Consider the following 24,942-nt stretch of genomic DNA (forward strand, 5'->3'; position numbering starts at 1 on the left):
GGGGAGCAGCAGGCTCCTGAAGGTGCTGTGGGTACGTCTTCCACCATCATCCTCAGTGACCCCAGGCGTTCTCCTGTTAACCTGATAATGGAAGTAAGTGGTAGATTTTCTTTATATATGTATGTATGTTTTTCCCCACTTCATTCCTATTAAACATCACGACCAATTCCAGTAGACTGGTAGACGTGGGGGGTGGGGAGGGCAGGGAGCAGGTGCCTCACATCCTTTACCTCACCACCCTCACCGCCTGGGCTTTGACGAACGAGCCTGTCACCAGCAATGTCAGCCTGGAAGTTGTTTCCAAAGACCCATGTTTCTTGCTAAATACGCTGAATTCCATTTCTAAATGGTCTCAAGGGGGGGACATCTTCATGTTCTGTGCAAAAGTCCTGCGTGAGGTGGGGGGGCCTCCCATGAAGGGTGCTGACGGACCCCAGGGCCGGGCGGGTCCAGGAACCGGCTCAGGTGACCTCCGGGGTGGGCAGGGGAGGGTGCTGGTCTAGTTCCTCCAGGCCCCGGCCTAGTCCGAGCGCGTCGCTCCCTGACCGAAGTCCTTCCGTGACCCCCCTGCCTCCCGCGTGGCTGGTGTGGGTCCGGTTTCACCCTCTCCTCTCCCTCCTCGTGACGTGATGGACCTCGTTCCCTGTCCACAGCTGCTGCCTCCACCTGAAGTCACCCCCCCTTACTTGGGGCCCAGGGGCAGCTGATACTGGAAGGAAGGGATGGACGAGTGGCTGGCTCGGACCTGCCTGGGCCGCCGAGGGCACCGGGGGGCCTGGAGAGCCTGCCTGCGCCCCCGCTTGCCCTGTGGCCGGCCGCCTGCAGCACAAGCCACTTCCGTCCCTGCCCTGCTCCCCCCAGCCGGTGTGGGGCTCTGCCCAGGTCTGCAGACTGGAGCCAGGTTTGGGGCCCCACGTGTCCCCTGCAGTGGCAGCTGGCATCTGCTGTGGTGGCTCCAGGGACAGCCGGTTGCAGTGACCTCAGACACCAGCAGCACCTTCTACCCCTGGGGCATCGCCCTTCCTCCCTTGGGCCTCTCTAGTCTCCCTCAAGCTTCTTTTGCCTTTTTTTTTTTTTTTAACACCCCTGGAGCATCTTTGTCCCACATGTCCCTGTGCTAAGTGTCCTGTTTGAAACCGAGTAGGAGGGTTCCTCTGTCCCTGACCAGCTTTGGGCGGAGAGAAACCAATTAGCTTCTTGAGGGCAGGGACTGTCTTAGGCACCCTTTATTTAAACCCTCCTGCCCAGGATAGTACCCAGCACACCCGTCTTGCAAGTGAGGATGTAGTAGACGGTGGAAAATTCTTGGGGAGCTTGTGGGTTTTTTTGGAAACATATACAGGTTATTTAAATGTATTAAAAATATATTCGCTTTAACACCTCCTCCTAACCACAGCCTCCTCCCCACATGGCACCGACTGACTCCCTTCCAGTGGCTTCAAAGTGTGCATATGAAAACCAGTTGGTGCCAATCACCGCTAATACAGAGAATGTTCTGGAACTGTTGGAAGAGGAGGCGCTCCTCTCTAAATGCATTTCTGCGAAAGACCTTGGTTCAAGTCTCTTGAGGTCAATCTGTCTTTCCCACTCAGGAACTTCATCACTTGTTCCTTAAAAAAAATAAATAAAAAAAACGACATTTCCATTATTTTTGTGGCCACAAAAATTCTTTTCATAAAATCTTAGCTTGGCTACTGCCAGTGACCGGGCTGAGGTTATTACAGTCATTTTTCTATATTAAATGAATATTAGAAGCTGTAGGCACTTTGGGAAGAAAACTGGTCTGTTTCCAGTGATCTTGAAGGAGTATCTGGGCCGCAGGGTACGCAGTACGGAGGGCGCAGCCCTGAAAACAGGGTCATCTGAGGGTGACACCGCAGGGAATCAGACTATGGGTGTGACTATGGTTGCTGCTGACGTGTAACGAAGAAAGCAAGCTCAAATCCAAGCAGTGGCTCTGTTTCTCTGCGGCTCTTTCATATCGTGCATCCAAGGGGATGGTGCCCCTTGAGAATCTGATTAGTACTTTCCGGACCACCAGGAGACCCCATGCTGCCTCCACTGGCTCTGCCTCTGGGTTTGGCTGGCAAGAGGAGGATGCTCCCTTTGGGAGCACTGGAATCCAGAAGTAGAGGTTGAGAACCTACTGTGTGTAAAATGCTTTGTTAGAGGGGATCCCCGGGTGGCTCAGTGGTTTGACACCTGCCTTCGGCCCAGGGCGTGGTCCTGGGGTCCCTGCATGGAGCCTGCTTCTCCCTCTGCCTGTGTCTCGGCCTCTCCCTGTGTGTTTCTCATGAATAAATAAATAAAATCTTTTTAAAAAATGCTTTGTTAGAACGCTCTTCAGCTTTCATCCTTTACCTTCATTCCTGTGACAGGATGGCATGTTGATAGCGGTGAAGGGAAGAGCCCAGGCTGAAAACGTAGAGCCTGGAGTGGGAGGGTCACACGGACCTGCTTCCAGCTTATGATTCAGACACTTTCCCTTGGGTAAGTCGTTTTACCTTTCTGGGTCCCAGACTTTATAAAGCGAGAATAGCACTTCTCCTACAGGATTATTATACTGATTGCATGAGATCATCTATATGCCTGGAAGACAGAAATGAATGTGAAGAAACACAACTGTGTGTTTGTGCTGAGGGTGCGGCCTTGCATAAAGGGTCATCTCAAGTCAGAACACACACCCCTGCCCCCGTCTTCGGCGCTGTTGTCTTCTTCAGGGGGCTCTTGTCCATCCACAGTGTATCTGTAACACGTTTGTGAAGCCTTGGAACTTGACAAACTTTTTTGCGTAGGCCTTGAGAGAGGGCTCGGTATACGGGACATCGTCTTTGCCTTCCAGAGGCTACTCGAGCAAGTGGACACTGGATGCCTATCACAGGCTGTGCCAGAGAAACGTACAAGATGGTAGGTGAACACAGGGAGGGGAAAGGCACATTCTGACTTCTTTTGGACTCAGAAAAGCCAGAGGTTCTGGAAGATGGCAGTTTTAGGCAAAGGCGAGAGCCCCTTAAGATGACTGCTCCATCATCAAGGGGTCACAGCTCCCGACATGCTGTCCTCTTCATTGTAGGCTGTAGACCTCCCAATTCTTTTTTTTTTAATTTTATTTATTTATTAGAGAGAGAGAGAGAGAGAGAGAGAGAGAGAGAGAGAGATTGGCAGAGACACAGGCAAGGGAGAAGCAGGCTCCATGCAAGGAGCCCGACATGGGACTCGATCCCAGGTCTCCAGGATCAGGCCCTGGGCTGAAGGTGGTGCTAAACCGCTGAGCCACCCGGGCTGCCCTTCACCTCCCAATTCTAAGACCAATATTACTTTCTTCTGTTCCTTCTCCTTCTCTACCTTCTCCTCTTCCTCCTTGTCTAACGTCTCCACAGTGCAGAAAGGATCATACCCAGTCCTTGGACTATCTCAATGCCACAGTAGCAATAGCTGTACTTGACCCTTGAGCAGAGAAGGGGGGGAGATGAAGAGCAGCCCAGGATTAGGCCTCTACCATCAGGGGCAACATGTACTCGGCTGTGTTGCCTTCAGCCACTGGATTTGGGTTGAGTCGACTGGGGTCCATACAGAATTAACTCCATCTTCCCAGTCGTCAGCAAGCACAGTTGAGTGTCTTGTACGTAAATCCCACTTAGCTAGGCACAAAGGATGGGCCTGAGAGGCCCGTGGCCGTCCCTGCCAGCCGGGGACTCCTAGTCCAATGGGCATCAGGTGGGCAACCAACTGCAAGAGCTCACGGGAGAAGCCAGGTCGCTGGGGCGCACTTCACAGGGAAGCTGGACTTCCCTAGAAAAGCGATGAGGACGATTCCCGCCAGGTCACGTTTAAGCTGAAGGACAGGTAGGAGTTGGCCCGGGGGCATGTGGGGAACATCCCCTTTTCTCCCTGCCATGCATCCCCCTCTGTTATCACGAACTTGAGCCCAGATGCTCCCCCGCTCATGGAGAGGGGCCCCCACGCTCCAGCTGACACGACTCAGCACCGAGAAGCATGACAGAGACGGCAGCCGGAGAGCTGGCCAAACCCTGGGGAGCTGCTCGTGCTCAGGCCCAGCTCCTCCAGGGCCGTGGCTGCTCCGGGCTCACCCGTGGGTTCCTCTGGATCGTGCGAGGGAGGGCGATGGTGGATGCCGCCACCTCCAGGAAGTCCACCTGGAGTCCTCAGGCCGTGTGAGGGTCTCCTCTTCAGTTCAAGTACGGGCTTCCTGGGAGTCAGCCCAGGCGCCTGCCTGCCTCCTTGTCATTCCTCAGTCCCTCCCACGAAGTCTCTATATTGACCGAGCTTAGGTCGAGTTGTTTCTCTCGCAACCGCGAGTTGGCATTTCCAGGCCTCAGTTGCCTCCAAGGTGAGATGGGGTGGTCGCTGCTCCTCCGGAGGAGGCCTGACTGGGTGGACGCAGCGATGCTAGTGTTTGGAGAAGGAAAAGCCATGGCCTGAACCTAAGCCTTGGTACAAGGGTGTTGTTATTTAGTTTGGGTAAGGGGTTAAAATATTGAAGCTAAAAAGACTCTTCGAAGAAGCTGCTTGCTTTTTTTTTTTAATAAAATAATTTTTATTGGTGTTCAATTTACCAACATACAGAATAACACCCAGTACTCATCCCGTCAAGTGCCCCCCTCAGTGCCCGTCACCCAGGCACCCCCACTCCCTGCCCTCCTCCCCTTCCACCAGCCCTAGTTCGTTTCCCAGAGTTAGGAGTCTTTATGTTCTGTCTCCCTTTCTGATATTTCCCACACATTTCTTCCCCCTTCCCTTATATTCCCTTTCACTATTATTTATATTCCCCAAATGAATGAGAACATATAATGTTTGTCCTTCTCCGATTGACTCATTTCACTCAGCATAATATCCTCCAGTTCCATCCACGTTGAAGTAAATGGTGGGTATTTGTCATTTCTAATGGCTGAGGAATATTCCATTGTATACATAAACCACATCTTCTTTATCCATTCATCTTTCCATGGACACCGAGGCTCCTTCCACAGTTTGGCTATTGTGGACATTGCTGCTGTGAACACTGGGGGGCAGGTGTCCCGGCGTTTCATTGCATTTGTCTCTTTGGGGTAAATCCCCAACAGTGCAATTGCTGGTTGTAGGGCAGGTCTATTTTTAACTGTTTGAGGACCTTCCACACAGTTTTCCAGAGTGGCTGCACCAGTTCACATTCCCACCAACAGTGTAAGAGGGTTCCCTTTTCTCCGCATCCTCTCCAACATTTGTTTTCTGCCTTGTTAATTTGCCCCATTCTCACTGGTGTGAGGTGGTATCTCATTGTGGTTTTGATTTGTATTTCCCTGATGGCCAGTGATGCAGAGCATTTTCTCATGTGCATGTTGGCCATGTCTATGTCTTCCTCTGTGAGATTTCTCTTCATGTCTTTTGCCCATTTCATGATGGGATTGTTTGTTTCTTTGGTGTTGAGTTTAAGAAGTTCTTTATAGATCTTGGAAACTAGCCCTTTATCTGATAGGTCATTTGCAAATATCTTCTCCCATTCTGTAGGTTGTCTTTGAGTTTTGTTGACTGTATCCTTTGCTGTGCAAAAGCTTCTTATCTTGATGAAGTCCCAATACTTCATTTTTGCTTTTGTTTCTTTTGCCTTCGTGATGTATCTTGCAAGAAGTTACTGTGGCCGAGTTCAAAAAGGGTGTTGCCTGTGTTCTCCTCTAGGATTTTGATGGGGCCAGCGCGGTGGGCGACCCCTGAGGACCCTGGTCACGGAGGGGCGCCCGGGAAGGGGCCCCAGGGCCTGGGCTTCGGAGGGCGGCGGCGGCCCCGGGGAGACAGATCCACCCCCCCACCCCCGCGGGGAGTCCTCCGCGGTCACTCCGGGGCGCACCGAGGTCCTTAGTGCGGGGCCGGGGGGCCACGGCCGAGGCCGACTGAGCAGGGCTGCAGCTGCGAGGCCGCCCCTCCCCCTCCCCCGCAACCCCCGGGTCTCCTGCGTGTGTGTGTGTGTGTGTGTGTGTGTGTGTGTGTGTGTGTGTGTGTGTGGCCGCCGCCTCGGGTGGGGCTGCCGGGCCTTCCCACCGGGGCCGCCCTACGGCGCCAGGTCACCTTCGGGACCTCCCGAGGGGCCCCATCTCCAGGCGCCGCCCTATTCTCAGGCCCCGCGCTGGGGCTTCGAGGGTGGGGGACAGTTTGTCCCCAAACACAGGCATACTCCTTTTTCTGCTTTTTCTTTTCTTTTTTCTTTTTTCTTTCTCTTTCTTTTTTTTTTTTTTTTTTCTTTCTCTCTTTTCTTTCTCTCTTTCTCTCTCTCTTGGGGCTTCCGAAGGGAAGCAGTTTGGCCCAAAACACAGGCATGCTCCTTTCTTTTTTCTTTTCTTTTCTTTTTTTGTTTTTCTTTCTCTTTTTTTCTTCCTCTCTTTCTTCTTCCTTCCTTTCTCTCTTTCCTTTCTATTTATCTATCTATCTATTATTTATTTATTTATTTATTTATTTATTTATTTATTTATTTATTTATTTATTTATTTATGAGCGACACACACACACAGAGGCAGAGACACAGACAGAGGGAGAAGCAGGCTCCATGCAGGGAGCCCGATGTGGGACTCGATCCCGGGTCTCCAGGATCACACCCTGGGCTGAAGGCAGCGCTAAACCGCTGAGCCACCCGGGCTGCCCTCCTTTTGCTTTTAGAAAAAAAAAAAAGTTTTATGTTTTTTTTTTTTTTTTTTAAGTAAAAGTAATATTGACAGCTCTCTAAGAACGGGCATTATTATAAGCTGACGGCTATACGCTAATCTCACACACACACACACACACACACAAAGGGAGCTGCAACGTGGTCAGATGGGAGAGGCAAGGGGGTCGCGCCCGGCAGGGGGGAGCGGCAGGGGTGCGAGGACCCCTAGCGGCCCCGAATCGCTCAGCCAGCCCAAGGCGCACGACAGACGGCCCCTGGGCCCGAGTATAAAAACAACAGCGTGAGAGTAACCGATTAAACGTGCTGTTTGCGGAGGGATTTGGAGATGCTTAGCGCGGCGGGGCCTGCGCCCGGCTGCTGTGCCCGGCGGCCCGGAGGGAGCCCACGGCCTGGGGGGAGGGGGCCCGGCCCCGGGAGGAGCAGGAGCGGCTGGACGTCCCCGCGGTCAGGAGGGTCTTCACGCCCTTTGGTTGACCTGAGCAGCTGCGCCTCTGAAGCCGCGGGAATGGGGAGGGGCCGCCTGCTCGTGCCCTACTTCGGGCGGCGGCTCGTGCACCCCGCGGCCCTCCCGGCTCGGGAGAACGTGCTATCGAGCTCCTTTGCTCCTTCCTTTTCTTTTTCTTTCTTTCTTTCTGAGATTGTATTTATTTGTGAAACACAGAGGGAGAGAGGCGGAGACGCAGGCAGGGGGAGGAGCAGGCTCCCTGCGGGGAGCGCGACGCGGGACTCGAACCCGGGACCCCGGGCTGAGACCCCCGCCGGGCGCCGGCCGCCCCTCCAGCCCCCACCCTCGCCCCGTGGGGTCCGGTTCCTCCCCCAGGAAGGAACCCCCTCTGTCCCCTCGCGGCCTGGCTCTCCCGCGGTCCACGAGGCCGGGCCCCAGGGCCTTTGGATCTACCCCTGGAAGTGGCGCTACCGCCGGGCACCACGAGGCCAGCGTCCTGCACCCGGCACCCCGAGCAGGGACACCCCGTCCGGGGTTCCAGGCCACCGGGGCTCGGAAATGCTAACTTCCCCAAGTGGCTCCGTGGGGACGGGCGTGGATTAGGGCTCCGGTGCACCCGAAGCGCAAAACGCTCCTGCCCTAAGCCAAGGCCTCTCTTCCCCTGGACTCCTAACGGGATCTTCTCTAGCCCATCTTTGTACAAATGACTTTACTGCGCGTAACTGGAGAATTCTGCATTTCACCAGTATTAAGTTTTGCATGCTCGTTGAATATTGCAAGGTGGCTTTCGTCCTTGATTCCGTGCCCTGTGATCCCTCCCACCCTCCCTGTGCCACCTCCGGGTCCCATTCACATGCGGGGGGAGAGACCGTGAGGGCAGCCGCGTGCACAGACGTGCCTGTACAACTGGATAAGCACTGGCATTAGACTAAAAGCCTGATGCTTTCCGAAGTCCAACTTTCTAAAAAAAATTGAAGTGCAAGGGGCGCCTAGGTGGCTCAGTCAGGTGAGCCTCTGACTCTTCATTTTGACTCAGGTCCTGGTCTCGGGGTCCTGAGTTCGAGTCCCATACTGGGCTCCGCGCTCAGCCAGGAGAAGGCTTGTGATTCTCTCTCCCTCTGTCCCTCCTGCACTTGCGTGGATGTGCTCTAACAAGATCTTTTCTAAAAGAAATTGTAAGCTTGAGTTCGTGCTCTATAGCCACATGTTGTCAATGTGGGCGCGACTATGACGCAATGGCAACTGGAGTCACCCAGTCGGCCCTTTGCTCTGACATTTAGAAAAAATTGGCTCAAGGCCTTTATCTGTTTCCCATCAGGAAGACCAGCCTCCTCCCAACAGGCCCGCCAGGGTGCGGTTTTTGTGCTCTTGTCACCCCAGGGGTCTCTACTGTTCCCAGGCAACTCCAGCTCCTGCCGCTCACCGCTCCTCTGTTCTCCCTGCTGTCCAGGGTTCCAGATGTAGGGCACAGATCCTCAGTTTCCCCTAGATGCTACTCACAGAGGACACTTTATATACAGACTTTACCGAAGGCTGGGGGAGGCAGAAGGGCTCAGCATCAAGGCGACACACAGATGCGAATACTGGCCTGTCTCTTGAAAAGCCCTTTGGTTATTTGCAGTTGCCTGTTCTCCTTCCCTAAAATCCTCCTGCTCGGTCCCCCTCCCGTCAGAAAGCCGAGCAGCGCGGCCCTCCACCCCGGTAGGGCTCTGGCAGACTCCGATGATCCCAACAGCGCAGCCAGGAGCCAGCGGAGGTCCTGCTTCTAGGGCAGCCGCTCGAGTCTCGGTGGGCCCAGCAGCCCCCGCAGGTGCAGGATTGCAGGACAGAGGTTTAGCTTTTCACATGTGTGGCCCCTACAAGTGCCTGTAGGAGGCAGAACCTGCTGTCAGCTTTGGCTCTAAGTCGCGTCATTTTCTCCAACTCTGTCCCAGGTGGTGTTGAGCCCGGAGTCCAAGAGGGGGCCGGGCTCCCTGGGTTGGCAGGGACCGTCGTGTTGGCTGGCTGCGGTTATAGCCGCCCTCACGTCCTCAGGATGCCGTGGTTGGGATCGCCGACTACATGATCGCTCGAGTCCAGGAGCAGCTAGTGGGATTTTGAGAATCTACCATTAATGGGCCAACGTGAGAGCCAAAGGGAATGGAGGCTACTTGGAATATTGGGGGCAAAAAGCTAGATGAATTTTAGAAAAAAAGCTTTAGCTTAAATCATTTGAATACATTGATCTGTGGTGATCTGACCTATTCAGGCATTTATAACGTTGGGGACTAAGGACCTTCCTGATGTCCTTGTTTTTTTTTTTTTTTTTGACAGCGCTTTGTGTTTTGAAAACCACAGCACAAAAGGGGAACTATGGCAAGTGGATGTATCCATGGAGGCATCAGGTATCAAGATCAATCATAGGAGCTACCCAAGCGAGGTGGGCTCTGTTGTCTTCTTTCTGCCATAACATTCCCAACACTCTTTCCAGGGGAAAGAACCCCACACCTGGCAGGAGGATGAGGTTCAGTCTGGTAAGGGACACTGAACAAGTGGCCTTTCTGCGCATGCCTTTGGAGATTCTATTTTTCTTTTGAGGAGCAATTGACTTACAGGGATAAGACCTATATCCCTGATAAGAAATCACCAATACCTTTGTCATGTTTGTGCCACAGTCATGGAGGCTGGAGCACAAACTGCTTTACACTGGGGGGCAGGGTACCGTGGGGGTTAGACCGGGAGAGGGTGAGACATTAAGTTAGATGTTCAGGGCGGGTGGGATCTAAACCAAGGAGTTGGAAGCAGGTGACTGAACACATGGGGAAAATGTACCACAGAGACTGTAAGCATTGGGAAGAGCAAAATACTGGGAATCTGGATCAGTCTGGAGGGCCAGTTAATTGCAGAAGTTGGGTGCAGAATAAATCAGAAGTGTGGATATTGGAGACGGGAAAACTGGGAAGGGACTGGTTTCTAACCCAGCCGAGTTAGGTCCAAGCTAGCAGCAGTGAGAATGCAAAAGACAGCGTGATGGTAAGAGAAGCTGGCACACTGGACGGGGGACAGAGGAGGAAGGACGCGCCAAGATGAGGTTTTAGGAACCTGAGAATAAGTCGTGCTTGTTACGGAAGTAAGAATGTAGACAAAGGAGACTTGTTGATGGTGACCGTGAAGATCAAAAGGGAGGAAGAGAGGGCAGTGGGTCTCTAGAGGAGCACAATGACCAGAGGGGCCACATTTGAGTCTTGTCACTCAGGTCAGAATGATGTCACGTGCTTATTTCTGTCTCGAACAAGGGAGAAAAACTGGACTTCATTCAGCAGACGTTTCTGGGTGCCTCTTGTGTGAGAGAGGCACGAGAAAGGTGAACACGAGAGGTCCTTTGTCTTCACTGAGCTCCTGGTAGGAAGCAGCAGACACGTAAGCAGAATGGACAGGATGCTACTTTGGTGTAGTATCCCAGGGGGCTTGTTTCCCCCCTTGGGGAGAGTCCCCTGTTCACAATAAGATGGCAAGGAGGGCGGGGATCACAGAGCAGAGAAGGAAAAGCAAGTCCTTGATTTTTAAGTTCTGGAATAGACTCTTAGAAATTGAGAGTCAGCAGCTTGCAGGAGCCTCAGTCTGTGGGTATCCAAAACAGTGCATGCTCAGGTGAGGCCGGTCCCCCACTGCCCCAGGTGGAAGCACTCCACCAGACGGGGCAGAGCCAGAGGAGACAGGCCCTGGGAGGAGAGCGGAGAGGTGAGGGGTATTGCTCTGAGCTCCATCCAGACTGAGGTCTCAGTCAAGGTGGACTCAGCAGATAGGTGTGGAGCTCCGGGAACAGAGGCACCCCACTTTGTTTTCTTTGAGAGGCAGCAAGCCTTAGAAAGCAAATGCCTACCTGCTCCAACACCCCACCCCCCACCGTGACACACACACCACACACACTCTTGGGAATGGCAAGGAAGCTATGGAGAAAGACCAACTCGGTTGGCAAGACTGACTTTCCCAGGCAGCAGAGCCAGGAGGCTGACAGGTGCGGGGAACTGGCTGGGATGGGAGGGGGCGCTGCAGAGGCCTGGCGGTCAGGAGCAGCAGGGGCAGTCGGGGAGCCGAGGACCAGAGACTGGGAGGACTGCAGGCTCTAGGGGATGCCAGGGGAGAGGCAGGGCTGGAAGGCTGTGGGGGTGACAGCATTCTGGCCGATGCCAGCCGGTATGGACGGAGGTAGACTGACAGCACGATGCATCTCATAGACACTGGATGCAGTGAGGCCACCCCAGCTGCTACCCCAAAACTTAGAGGCAACCAGGAAAGAAGGGGTCCCTGAACTAACTCAGAAAAAGCCTGATTTCTCTGAGTCTGCCGGGAACTAAGATGAAATCTATGCCACTAGGAAGACTTACATGGTGTCCTGCCGCGGACCTGGGTCTGGGTGTAGACATGGCAGCTGTGCCATGTGGCAAAGGCAGACGGAGCCCCAGGCGCCCTCCTAGGACGGGTGGGTGGTCCGAGGCGGCCAGGGAAGCGAGGACTCACGAGCACAGTACCGTGGGCTGGGAGAGCAGAGTAAGGTAAAGGGAACCACGAGTTACTTGGTGATGGCCGGAGCCAGCCTGAAGTCCGGGGTGAAGGGCCGCAGAGGCCCATCTGAAAAGGCAAAGCCCCTCCCCCTGCAGGGCACTGGGAATCCTGAAGGTTCAAAGAGGAGGGACGGACGTGACCATGCGCACATTGAGAACCACCGTTCTGGGTGTAAAGGCAGGCCTGGCCTTGGCTAACTGGCTTCTGGGCTCCTGAGGCCGAGTCCTCCACTCTCTCTACTAACCACCCCCACCTGCGCTGCGGGAGCAAAGGCCTTTCTTTCCAGCTACGGGTCCAGGTCCAGGACGGAGAGGTGTCTGGGAAGTCAAAGTTCCTGTTTAGCATCCAAAGTGGTGGAGCTTCAGGAGCCCAAGACTTGGTCAGAGAAGCCAGAAGCAGCTGGTCTGAGGTTGAGCCCATAGCCATGTCTCCTACACACACAATAACACCGAATTTCCTTCGGTGTTACTGAGCAAACTTTGAGAGAAACTGAGACTGTATTTTTATTTACAGTTTCCTTACAAGTAGTGGTCTGCATGCTCTGTGCAGCCCGTCCTCTGACGAAGGTGGGCTGCGGGTGCCCCTGGCAGCCCGGTCCTGGGGGGCTTTGTGAGGTGTTCCTGGAAGCTCTTCCTGTTGACGGTCACCTCGGTCCTCTCAATGATTCTGTAAGCCATTGGCCAGTTTATAAGAAATCCCCTTCTGTGACGAGACTGGATTTTACTTTCTATATACTGACCACAACAGGTCAAATACATACTTAGCCACTATATATGTAATTTTTTTTTTTTTTTTTTAAGATCACCGATGCTGCAGGCCTCTTGCCTGCTACCTGACCTCAGACGGATGGCTTGGCCTTTACGTGCTCCAGCCTTTTCACCTGTAAAATGAGGAGAGTCAGGGCTCCAATCTCACAGGGTGGGGTAAGGACAAGTTCTTTATAATAGCGTCCGACACATAGGAACTACTCGAATGTTTGTTTTTAGAATGTGAAATATGTGGTTTAACACTGTAACAGCCAGATGAAAAATCTGTTAAGAACTTCTTCTTAAACTGGTATAAAACCCTTTTGGCTAAAAGCAAAAGAAAGCCACTCTCACAAAATAACTTTGAACTTGGCTATTTTGCACTCAAAGGCTTCCTGTAAGGAGGCGAGATGAAACATGCGCTTTACAACCGCCGCCTCTTCTCCAACCTAAGTGCAGTAGCTCGGCTTCTTACCTGTGTTTCAAACGGGCTTGTGAGGTTTCTTGGGAAGGAAGGATTTCTCTGGCTAGAACGAAAGGGAAAGAGAGCAGAAAGAGCACTAGTCTTGGAAGGAGGGGAGAAGATGCTGAGGGGGCGGAGAACTTTCCAGGACACTGAAGACCAGCGGGAAAAGCCTGTGGTCTGCCAGAGAGTATTCTTTGGGACTCCACTGGGGAGATGTGTCATGAATTTCTTCTGAATTCCCTCCTCCCACCCCGATTTCCTGAATAGAGCCCTGCTCTGGAGCTCACCCCCACCCCTGACTGTGATAGCATCTCTATGTTTCAGCGCTTGTCAGGAACCGAGGGGCATGGTATGCTCCCGGGGGTGCTGGGAGCACGAGAGGAGACGCTGCTCATGGGAGTGGCAGGGCCAGCATCAGTGGTCAGTATGTGCTCAGGACCTGCTGGCATCCCACCTTCTCCTCCCCCCCCCCCAAAAAAAAAAAGCACAAAGTTGCATTTATTCCCATTTGTGGGGCTGAGAGTGGTGACAGCCTGGGGCCTTCCATACTTATACGCCCCTGGCAAGAGGATGGCAACATATCCCAAGGCGGATGAAGCCGGTAACTGTGTGCATCTGATGTTCTCTATGTTCCACGGGGGCCGACACGGCTCCAGAGAAGGCTCCAAGAAACTCTTGCCCACCCTCCATCACAGGACAGCCCCATTTCTCCTGAGAATCCCTCGGACTCTACGGTGTCCCTCCCTCCCTGCTGGCAAAACCAAACCACGACCCGTCACACCCCTCCACGCAGTATGCCAGGATTCCAGACTGAAGTTCAACCCACTAGCAGTGAGTGTTTCGTCACGGGAAAGAGCTAACATTTATTCAATCGACAGACGCTGCAAGTCGTCAGAACGCACAGAACACATGATCAGTCTCCGTAAGACAGCATGACGGCAGCCTGCTCCTGTCATTCCCAGATGCCTTTGAATAAGTGACAATTTACACAATGTTTCATTCAACACCTATTAAGAAAATAACTACATAATGTTGATGACATTAAAAAAATAGCCAAACCCAGAAGGTGAGGCCTAATGCCAGCAGAGCCTCTGGAAGCAGGTCCAAGTGGCAGCAAGCGCTGGCTGGGCAGCTACCCTGGCGATGCGCTTAGGCAGCGGGGACCCCTTGCAGTGGGCTGCTCAGTGGACAGTTTTACTAGGATCTAGAAATTCATTTCCAACTCCCAGACTGACTTTTCCATTCCCAAATAAAGATGGAGCCAGACATATGATGAAATACGGACTGTGAGCCCAACTTCATCAGCTGCACAGAGAAAGCTCGATAGGCGAAGATGGTGAAACTTTTTTTTGAGCGGAACATAAACATGTACAAATCTCTTAACAGCACTGGTGTCAACAGCTGCTGCTGGGGCTGCGACAACAGTCTTCAAGGGTGGTGAGGAAGATGAGGACAAACGAAGCGGCTACTTCTTCATCTCCAAAATGGCACTTCCTGGTCCGCGGTGCTTGGCACTGCAGATGCCGCAGAACTGCGCAGGGGAGCTCTAAAGATGTAATTTGAAAGACACAGAATTTAAAAAAGCTCTTTCTACTCTCATATTCAGAAATATTTTACGGGAGCAGTAGTGGGGGTGAGGGGCTATGAAACAGCACTCCTTTCCCTGGAGATGCTGCTGGTTCACATAGGGTTCTGTCTATACCAGCTGTTACTGTGACTCAAAGGATACCCCGAAGCAAAACGACAGCAATGTGACCGGGGTGGGGGGGGGGGGGACGGGAAGCAGGACACTAAAAACAGTAGTGTCGTGATACAGGAATCAGGCTGAGAAAGTTCTACAAACTGTAAAATTGTTCTGTGTGTCGTTTCGCCCTAGCTTGACAGTCCTCAATTTTCCCTAAAGGAATTCCCCCCGGTGAGTACGCCTGTGTGATGTTTTGCACAGTAATCCCCCTTTAACCTTGGGAGTATGCTCCAACCCCTCTGGTGGATGCCCGATGCCACAGACAGTACTCAGCCCTGAACGTACTGTTTTTTCTGTGTATACCTACCCACCGTGGTAACTGACACCACGGGTGAGGGGGGGCTACTGGATAGTACAGGATGCACTTGAGAAATCATTTTTCTTATGTGATAGAAAACAAATTCGGAGAAGCCACAAAGCTGCGGGCTAACGGGTATACTGCTGAGCGCACCCTCCCGCCTGCATCCGTTTTTGTTTTTTTAGTTGGTGGCTGCCAGGCAGCCAACTCACCATGCTGGGCACGGGCAGGCACTCCTTGTGGAACATGTGGCGGCAGTGGAAGACCACCACGCTGAAGGGCTTAGCTGCATCTAGGGGGCAGAGGGCAGCAAAGACATGGGAGAACTCAGTACACGAGCAGACCAGGAACTTGAACCCATCCTGAATGAAAGTCCAGCTGCAGTTTTAATTTTCCAGCCAGCAGTTGCCTTGGGAGGATTACATATTCACAGACACATCCCTGAGGGGTGGTCTCTGCGTCACAGCTCACCGGCCTGGACGCTGCATCAGTGAGGACTACGATCCAGGGACCAACGCACAGCAAATGGAACCACGCCTATTTTGAAAGTTAGGATCAGTGTGTATGTACATGCCATGCCCTCCTCCCCAGGAGCTGCACACCATCGACTGAAGTCCATTTGGGGCCTTAGGAAAATCCTGCTAGTTCACCTCCTGCCTTTGCCAAAGCCATTCAGTGCCGTCAGGGCATCATGGGCTTAGTTTCCCAGGCAGGGACCTCGCAGAGCTGCGTGTGCTCCAGCAGGACCTTGATCCTACGATGCGGTGTGCTCGTCTGCATTTCTGTTAAAACACTACCTGAAACCACCACATGAGCTCCCAGCTTTTCCTGTGCTCATTGCTGTCTTCACCATGGACACTATTTCCTCTAGGAAAGACCCCAATAGAACGAATTCTCATGTTTCTGTCCTATTACATAATCCCTTAAAGCAAAGTAAATCCTACAGCAGCTAGCTCTTTAAGCACCTATGCTGAATTTATATTAAAAAAAAAAACACTTCTTGCACCCTGATAACTATGTTTTAATTTCTTTCAAATTACAGAATTTTCTCTTCTGTCCTCTCCTTCTGTGAGGTGCTCTGATTACATGTGACCTTATATAGATAGATAGATCTACCAACTATAAATACACACGTATATTCCAATTAGATGGCAAGTAGTAGGTTTCTCTCGAAACGTGGGAAAACTTAGAGGCCTAGGATCATACAGCAGAGAAAAAGTTTAAAGAAAACAGGAGGACTCTTATCTCATCTTTTCCCCAGATACGCGATTCTTCTACCTTGGAATTTAAATGTTGTTGATGGTAGTTTCCATTCTGTCTTACTCCAAAGCCCTGGTATCTCAAACAGTGCCCCCTGAAGCAGCATCCACATCACCTGGGAACGGGTCGGAACTGCCAATTCTGGGGACCGCACCTGTTGGGGTGGGGCTGGCAATCTGGGGTTTAACGAGCCTCCCGGGGAATGCAGACCCTGCTCCCCCCACTCCAGCATGAGCATCTCCGCGCTCAAGGGGTGGCGCTGGTGTACAACTGAGTAGGGCTGTGGGCTGAAGTTCTTCTCTAAACTGGATTCTCCCAAAAGTTATATAATTTAGTAATGAATTAACACCTGGGGATGTCCCCCCTCCCAACCGCCTTACCTGATGGGAGAATAGGAGAAAGGCACGATTCACAGATGTTCTCCTCTGCAAGGAAACACACACACTTGGATCATACAGTACTTCTACTTGCCCAGTCTCTTCTGAAAGCAAGGTATAGGGTTCTGATATGATCACTTCCATCTTACCCACCATCAACCAGAACGCCTTTCATTTGAGTTCGGTGCATTTTCTTCAGTAAGGACAAAGAGTCCGCTACGAGAATCTTCTTGCAACCTTCACGAAGTAGAATCTAATGCATACATTGTAAGAAAAAAAGGCATTTTTAAAAGACTCAAGTATGGGGGTGAACCCTCTCACTGCGGATTCAAAAATTGGTGTTTGAAATTGTCCAATGAGGCACTTACTGCTTGCCTGCCTTTGCTACGCTTTTCTCTCCAAACTGCTCAGACCAACCTTTCTAAGCCCCCATTCGGCCACAACTGCACATATGAATACACAGTAGTTTCTGTGGCACTTGTAAAATTAAATATAAGTTGCAGAGTCTGGCAAAGAAGGCTGCATTAACCAACCCTAACGTCATCTTACAGGGCTTCCTAATGTGGACTCTCTCCGGCAGTTTGGCCCCTATGTGACCTGCTCACTGCAACCTCCAGATCTTTGCCCAGAATGGATAACCTGCTATTCCTAAATCCTCTATTTGATAAATCCATCTATCGCACTCATCCATAACTGGGTCCCTGTCATATGAGAACAGGGCACACGGAAACTAAACAGATGTCATTTCTGTCCTAAATCCCGGCCCGGCTCCAATCCCTCTTTCTTTCCGATCCAAATTGTTGAGCGCAGTCCCAAGGATGTAATGTGTCCCTGTTAACCCTCAAATTTGGTGGCTCACAACTGAAAAATGACCACAGATATTAACACCCTGGTACAAAATTCATTTTCTTCATCCCAGCACTGTACTTTTTGTTTCTTTATGCATTTTTCCTGTTACTTGGTAGGCTTCATTACGTATTTTCTCCATCCCTGCCTGGAGGATTAGGAGCGGTAGGAACACTGTAGCAGTCTCAAGTTGGGACGCAGAGGGCAGGCTGCCGTTTCTGGCTGGCCCCACACTTTGTGTTTCAGACCCAGTAGGGATGGACACAAAGTCTCTCCACCTGCTTTTAGCAAGAGACCTAGAGGCAACCCACTCTACCTTCCACCCCACTCTGCTGGCCCCAGTGTTTCCAGGCTGCCTTGGGTTTTCCTAGGTGTCTTATTAGAAATTAGGAGAGGCTGTGTGAGGTGTGCTTAAGCCAGGTGCCTTTTTTTTTTTTTTTTTTTTTAAACCAGAACTTGTTGCTTTTCTAAGAGGGAGGCATTCAAGGCCCGAAGGGCAGAGAGGCTCTGTATTGCACTGTCTGAGGCCCACCTTTCTGGTCTGATGGCTCTTCCTGCAGGATTTCCATGCAGTCAGCTATAACTGCCATGAGATTCACATGACAGCATCACCATGCCACTGCGGTCCAGCTCTGGGTCACAGTGAATGCTGCTCTCAGAGATGCATACTGCCTTTCTTCATACTGAGGTCACTCTCACCTCTAGAACTGTGGGTGTCCTGATGTCAAGTTTTTGATTCATGCCACTGAGAAGGGGAGTCAGGGAATACACCTGGAATGTGCTATTCCCAGGCATCTACACTAACACATGCTCTTCTCAAATCCCAGAAAGCATGGGTTGTGGGTGAATGTAGCCCAGGGGCCTTTTCCCCAGTCAAGGTGAATATTAAAAACAAAACAAAAACCCAGAGCTGACATCCAGATTCTGGAGATACTTTTATTGTAGCTTTATGTTCTGACTACTGATTTAATGACTATAGGTCTACTTGCTCTTTAAAGTTGGTAATTTGTATTTTCTTTGACAACTATTTGAGTGTTCAAATATGCCAAAATTGTAGCATTTACTTATTTTTTAAATCTTGTCTGCATCTCTAGTTATGTCCCCCTTGTTTGTTCCTGATATATATATTACATATATATATCTTCTATTTTCTTGATCAACTTTGTTTTCCTGTTAATCTTCTGATTCTCTTCTCCACAAGAAGTGGTTGAGGACATGTGCAGTCTAACCTCCATGTCTCTGTGAGCCACTCTTGTATCTTCTATCTCTTAATTACTCTGTGCTGCCTACTGAACAATTTCATCAGATCTTCCAGTTAATTCTTCCCTTCTGCTGCGTCCAATCTGCTACTGACCTTGCACTGAATTGACAGTTTAAGTGAATACACACATAGTTTCAAAGAGTTCTATTGGGTTACTTTTCGAATATTCTTATTTTCTGTTCATATTGTTCTACTTTTCCTTACAGGACCTATTTTTTTTCTTTCATGTCTGTGTTTTAAATGGACTTGTTAATAATGCCTTTGAGATTGATCTAGTGTTTTCCAGTTCTTGGAAATATTAAGATTGTCATATCATTTTTCATTCTTCTGTGTAATCTAAATCTCAAATTAGAATTTCTATCTCCTATTAGAATTTCACCAAGGTAAGTAAACCACTGGTCTTGTCTTTCCTCAACTTCATAATGGCATCAAGCCTTCATCTTAAAAAGTACTTGTGGGCATTGCAAGGCAAGTACAATATTATCTTTCAGAGGTTCATTTTTCTTATGGGACTTTTTAAAATTTTTTTCTTCCCACACATTCTTCTCAGCAACTCTTGTTTTCTTGTTATTACACTGTTTTCTCCATAGTTCAAGGCTTTTCAGCATTACCTTTATCCTCATTATTTTCAAGACAGCCACTAGGAGGGTCTATAAGCAATCTGTTATAAGCATACCTTGTTGTATCATAAATTTAAGTATCTATTTATAAAATAGCTGTTGAAAACCAACATGAGACTTTAGATTCTCCGTCTTTTTCCTTATTTCTTTGTAGTTCATCATCATTGATAATCATCCCAATGAAAAGGAAAAAGCACTGGACTCAGATATTCTATAGCGCAATAAAAGAACTGTACATCAGTGAAGTTACTATGGCTTATTAGAAACAGCTGCTGTGGGAAAAATGCCATAAAAATTACAGAGTTTTTGAATTTTTTATTTTAAAAGATTCTTTGAATGTTGAACTTCTTGCTGACATTGCCTTGTTCATACTGCAGTGCTTCTCATTAGAATTGCAAAATGACACATAGTTACCTGGGTTTACAAGCCCCAGTATGATACAAGAGGTAGCCTGGGAAACCATTTACCTCATTCCTCACCCAGCATATAGGCTATGATGCTATGGGATCTGAATTCTAATTGGAAAAACTTTTCTTTTTGTTGGGATTATCATCAAACATGATGAACTGCAGAGAAATAAGGAAAAGATAGGAAGGCTCAAAGGTCTCATGTTGAAGTTCAAAACCAATATTACAAATACAATCCTATCTGCAGATAACAACAGCACAAAGTATACATATGCCAGACTGATTAAAGAAGCCAGAGCTGGTTGTCACGGGCCACTTAGGTCACCTAAAAGCTGTTATGAGGCCAAATAAAAACAATCTGAAAGGAAAAAGTCCATTTTAAAAGTTTATCTCAGGGATCTATATACATTTAAAAATATCTCTTAGAAGAAATTAAGAGCTTATGTACTGTGAATGAAAAGAAACCCATGTGAGTCCCAAAATAGGTAAGAAAAAAGTCACTATTCCTCTTAATTTATCTCTGGATCTCAAAGTAGAGAGAGATGAGGAATAATACAAAACTGTGGCACAGCAGAAAGGCATAAGAACGTGAGACACAGAAGATACTTTAGAGATTACCAAATCTTGAGGTTCCTCAAGGTTGAATGTCAATGCACATACGTGTGCCAGGCTGAGCCTAAGAAATCTCAAGATGGTTGAAGGACATGACCCCCTAGTCCTCCCTCAGAGATTCTAATCCAGCAGATCTGGGGTGGCACCTGAAACTAAGTAATTTTTTAAAGAATTTAGATAATTCTGATGTGGAGCCACGCTTGACAAACACTCATTTAATCTAATGGGAAAACTGAGATCCAGGAAGATGAGGTGCCCTCCCAAAGGTCACCAGTCTTGTTGCTGGGAAAGCCAGGACTGGACTCCAGCTCTGCAAACACCGTGCCCACTGCTCTTCAAATAGACTGCTTGTTCAACCCCGTGTACTCGTCTGTTGTCATAACATGCCAGGACCATGAATGCATCTCCAGAGTGCCACGGAACAACTGGTGGTCTACCCAAGATGTAGTCAGAGGATGTGGGGTCAAGCCCAATTCATCACCATCCCACACTGGCAAAGTGTAAATAAAACCACTTTGAGACAGTCTTCCCATCTGGCAAACAGAGATGACAGGTCCTAGTGACTGCTCTGTGATGAAATGACAGTCAAAAAAGGCAGTGAGAACATAGATGTTGGAATTCCTGAGGAACATTAAAAAAAAAAAAAAAAAAAAAAGACATGAATGCTAACTTTATAAATAAAAATATTTTAAAAATATAAAGTATAAAAATAAGTTTACAGCATAAAAATAATTTGGAAACTGTTGTTAGCTTAATGTCAACATTGAAATATCATTTATGCCATACTGTTTTGCAAATAATTTCATATCAAAATAAAAGCTATTCTGTCCTTGAAATCCGGCCTAGAAACATTTCAAGTTTATAAAGGACAATAAGGGCTACTTTTATCTCACTGACTTCATGAAGCGTCTAACAGTTGCTGAGTAATTACACTAACAGTGTAACAAGGTATAAACACATATGACGTATATCTATGACGAAGTAAACTGTAGAACTTCAACACTGCAATCACGGCTGAGGATGTGTCTTCCTTCTTTTTAACGACATCACAGACCTCTAACACACCTCATACTGAACTTCAGTTGAAGAAAGTTGTTGCATTTTAGAAAACAAGATTTTAAAACAAGGAGTGATACTCATTTTAAAGTTTTTTCCCATTTTTCTTGCCTTCTGTTTCCAATTAGCTAGTGAGCGAGCTCCCGGACACATTCTCAGTGGCCCAAATAGGTTTCCCAGGGCAGCATGCTTCATTGTAAATCTGCTGAGATATCCCCAAGGCAGATGAGCAAGAGGTCCCAAGAAGCCCTTTCTTTCCCTGACACCTGACCTCAGATCCTCAGGTTTGCTGAAAGGTTTACAAGAGCCCCCGGGGCCCTTCCCCACTGCCCCATCCCAGCAGAGGAGGCTCCAGGTTCTTACAAATTCGTGAATCTCGAACACCTGGGTGGCTCAACGTTGGGCACCTGCCTTTGGCTCAGGTCGTGATCCGGGGATCTGGGATTAAGTCCCGCATTAGCCTCCCTGCATGGAGCCTGCTTCTCCCTCTGCCTGTCTCTGCCTCTCCCTCTGTGTCTCTCATGAATAAATAAGTAAAATCTTAAAACAAAACAAACAAAAAACTGTGAATCTCTAAAATTCCCCTCCCCCCAATTTTTGGGATTAACAGGGCTAGCCATTTTTATTCTGTGAGAATGTGTGCAAATAAACTATACTTTTATGGAACAAACAAAAGAAACTAGAGAGTCAAAAACAGGTATGTAAAACTTTTCTAGACACTTCAAAATGCTCTATAAATTATTTTTATGGCGATCTCTTAACAAGTGGCCCAGAGAAAGAAAATAAATGGTCATTAATGGGGATGCCTGGGTAGCTAGCGGTTGAGCAGTCCTGGAGTCCTGGGATCGAGTCCCACATCAGGCTTCCTGCATGGAGCCTGCTTCTCCCTCTGCCTCTTTCTCTGTGTCTTTTATGAATAAATAAATAAAATCTTAAAAAAAAAAAAAAGTCATTAATGCAATAGTAGCCTTTTCCATAGAAAAAACTTCCAAACTCTTTCTTCATATGTAAGAAAGAAGCAGGAGCCCTTCCAACTTGATGTCTGAGCCACAGCGGAGATGGTGGTGCAGTTCTTACAGATTCAGCCACCTTCCCCAAGGGTCCCTCTCCTCGTCCCAGAAGCCATTCCCTGGTCAGTTATTGGGATCCACTGGCTAAGTCACTCCTAGTTCCTCCACACATCATACTTACTGCATACTTACACCTCCTAAGGAAAAGCTCTCAGTACATTTAAAAATATAACAAAGAGGATAAAATACTGGCTTAACAACTGTTTTGGTAGATGATTTTTTATACGGAATTCATTTTGCATCTAATAGTTTATTTTTATTCCCGGTTGACTCGGAACTATGCAAATTTATTCATGAAAAATGAATGAGCAGTAAAACCCAATGGTGCCCATGAGCTTGGTTCTCTGGATTAAGAGCCTCGTAAGAGGGATTTATTAGGTGTTTCTGAAGGCCTTGTAGAGGCTGGGGTAAAAATAAGGCATATTTTCAACCTCTAAGCTTGAGGCTAAGCTTCATGCACTGCTAAGCAGGAGGACAGAGGAGTGATCATTTTGTCACCTCCCCTGGTGAAGAGATGCTCAGAGACACTACCCCTAAATGACTTCTCAATACATCTGGATTTGAAACTCCATGCAAGTCCTGGCATACCCAGAGACAGGGCTTTAGGTCCAACATGGAAACCACTTTCCCCAACGCCCGGTTCCCACCTGGGAAATGGTGACATATTCCCCACCTGGACCACATTCCTGCAGCCCTCGGGCACTGTCCAAATTGCAAGGTCCCCCCTGCTGCTCCGCTTGTCTATTCACCCACTCCTCTCCTACTCTCTCCTCCCTCCCAGAATGTTTCCCTGGGCTGTCTGCAAACCTCCCAATTCCTCTGTAAAATAAACACCTGTATATCTTGAAGCTTTCTGCAGAACAGATTCTCTCCCAGGACCCCGACTCCCCATTAGCCTCCTGAGGAAGGCTCTTGTTCTCCTCCATCCTGCAGGCAGGAAAACCTCTCCTCCTCTAAGCTGAACTACCAGCAATACAGCCCCAGTGCTCATGTGTCTTGCCTCTTGGTTCATGGAGAATGCTGGAGCCCAGCTGCTGCCCTCCCGCCCCGTCCCTCGATGCCTGTGGGGATGATTCACTGCCCTTACAATTCCTGGACTGATTCCATGCCAATGACCCTGACCTTCACCCTGCTTCCTGAAAAAGTTCACAAGGAAATTTTAATGTAATAACATCCCACTCCCAGGCCTGACATTCTTATTCCCTCAGCTCTGTCATTTCTTTTCATCTCTTCCTTCTCTTTTTTTTTTTTTTTTTTAATTTTTTTTTTTTTCTCTTCCTTCTCTTCTTAATGCCACCAATCTTCCTCAACTTCTGGTCCTGTTCCCCTGCCTCTTACCTGAGTCCCACCCCATGCTGCACCCTCACCGTGGCTGGGGGGCCCCACAAGCCCTCACCACGATGCTCCTCTCTCTACTGAACCTGCTAACCACTTCTCTCCCTACAATGTCATGTTCTGGCTCTACCTGCAAAATCTTTACGTTTCTAGGAAAGCAATTTGCCTCCTTATTATAATAAAAACTAATTTTCAAGTGAAGAAGAGAAAGAACAGTCCCAATTGTTAATGTGCCTTAAACAGTTTCAAGTTCTACAAAGCTACCAGCACCTTGAAAAATAGTAATTGTGAGGGTTCTTTTAAAGAAAAGATTAGGATGCTTTGAAATTAACATATTAATTGTTTATATGAAAATAATGGATTCCATTGCTTTTATCCCAAATTCTGATTTATTACAGATAACAAAGTTGTGCTAGTGTAGAAAACAGACAAAAAGTTAAATAAAATCATGTATTTAAACATGTTTCAGGCAATGGATTACTGAGTAGCTTCTAGGAAACTATCAAATTATTTGAAAACCTTTTTATTCCCCCCAATGGACACAATACTCATTCTACTTAAAAGTGGCTTGAGGGGTCTAGCAGCCACTCTAACTACCCCTTACCCTTCCCAAAACCATACCATATCTACCACATAAATGTAAAAATGCCTGCTCATCAAGGAGAGAAAATTTGGGGATGGTTAAACAATTGGATGGCTTCCTTAAAGGCTGAGATTTTCCCTACTTCATGAGCTTCCCAAATACCTGGGCCTACATAAAACGTATCTATCCAACTGAATTCTTTGTTATCTAAAATAACCCTAGATCCAAAAATCCAAAGTCAACTCAGCTCACTCCCCATGCTGACTTGTCCCAGAAAGGATACTTACTTGTAAATTGTAGTCTTGCAGAATCTTCACCAAGGAATCTCTCAAATTGGGAATCTCCATCCCTTCCTTAATACGGTGAATCAGTAGGATTGGGTCCACATGCGTGCCAATGTTGTTCAACAAGCCAGTAATAAATGCTGCAGAATACCAGCACAACAATTAGCATGTTGGCAAGGCACACAAGGCAGTTTTAGGCCAAAAGGGATGCAAATAAAAAATTACTTTTTTTTTTAAGGTAAGTGTTAAAACCATTTGGATTTCTGAAGTCTCAAAAACTAACTTTCCTTTTACTTCATGATGTATAGGAGGAGCTCCATGAGTTACAAGGA

At 48.7% G+C, this 24,942-nt stretch overlaps 1 protein-coding gene across 3 annotated transcripts in view; it reads right to left on the reverse strand.

Moving 5' to 3' along the window:
- Nucleotides 1-13,695: 13,695 nt before the first annotated feature.
- The window catches only part of VPS41 (VPS41 subunit of HOPS complex), a 167,146-nt gene continuing 155,899 nt past the window's right edge, over nt 13,696-24,942 (reverse strand). For all 3 annotated transcript variants that reach the window (XM_072791623.1, XM_072791622.1, XM_072791621.1), the window contains 5 exons: nt 24,614-24,750; nt 16,690-16,789; nt 16,540-16,584; nt 15,112-15,191; nt 13,696-14,403 (listed from right to left, as the gene is read on the reverse strand). In XM_072791623.1, the coding sequence (XP_072647724.1) occupies nt 14,323-14,403; nt 15,112-15,191; nt 16,540-16,584; nt 16,690-16,789; nt 24,614-24,750 (443 nt within the window). In that variant the 3' untranslated portion in view covers nt 13,696-14,322. The remainder of the gene's footprint in view (nt 14,404-15,111; nt 15,192-16,539; nt 16,585-16,689; nt 16,790-24,613; nt 24,751-24,942) is intronic.

This window comes from Canis lupus, chromosome 21 (genome assembly GCF_048164855.1).
Source record: "Canis lupus baileyi chromosome 21, mCanLup2.hap1, whole genome shotgun sequence".
Classification (NCBI taxonomy): Eukaryota; Metazoa; Chordata; class Mammalia; order Carnivora; family Canidae; genus Canis; species Canis lupus.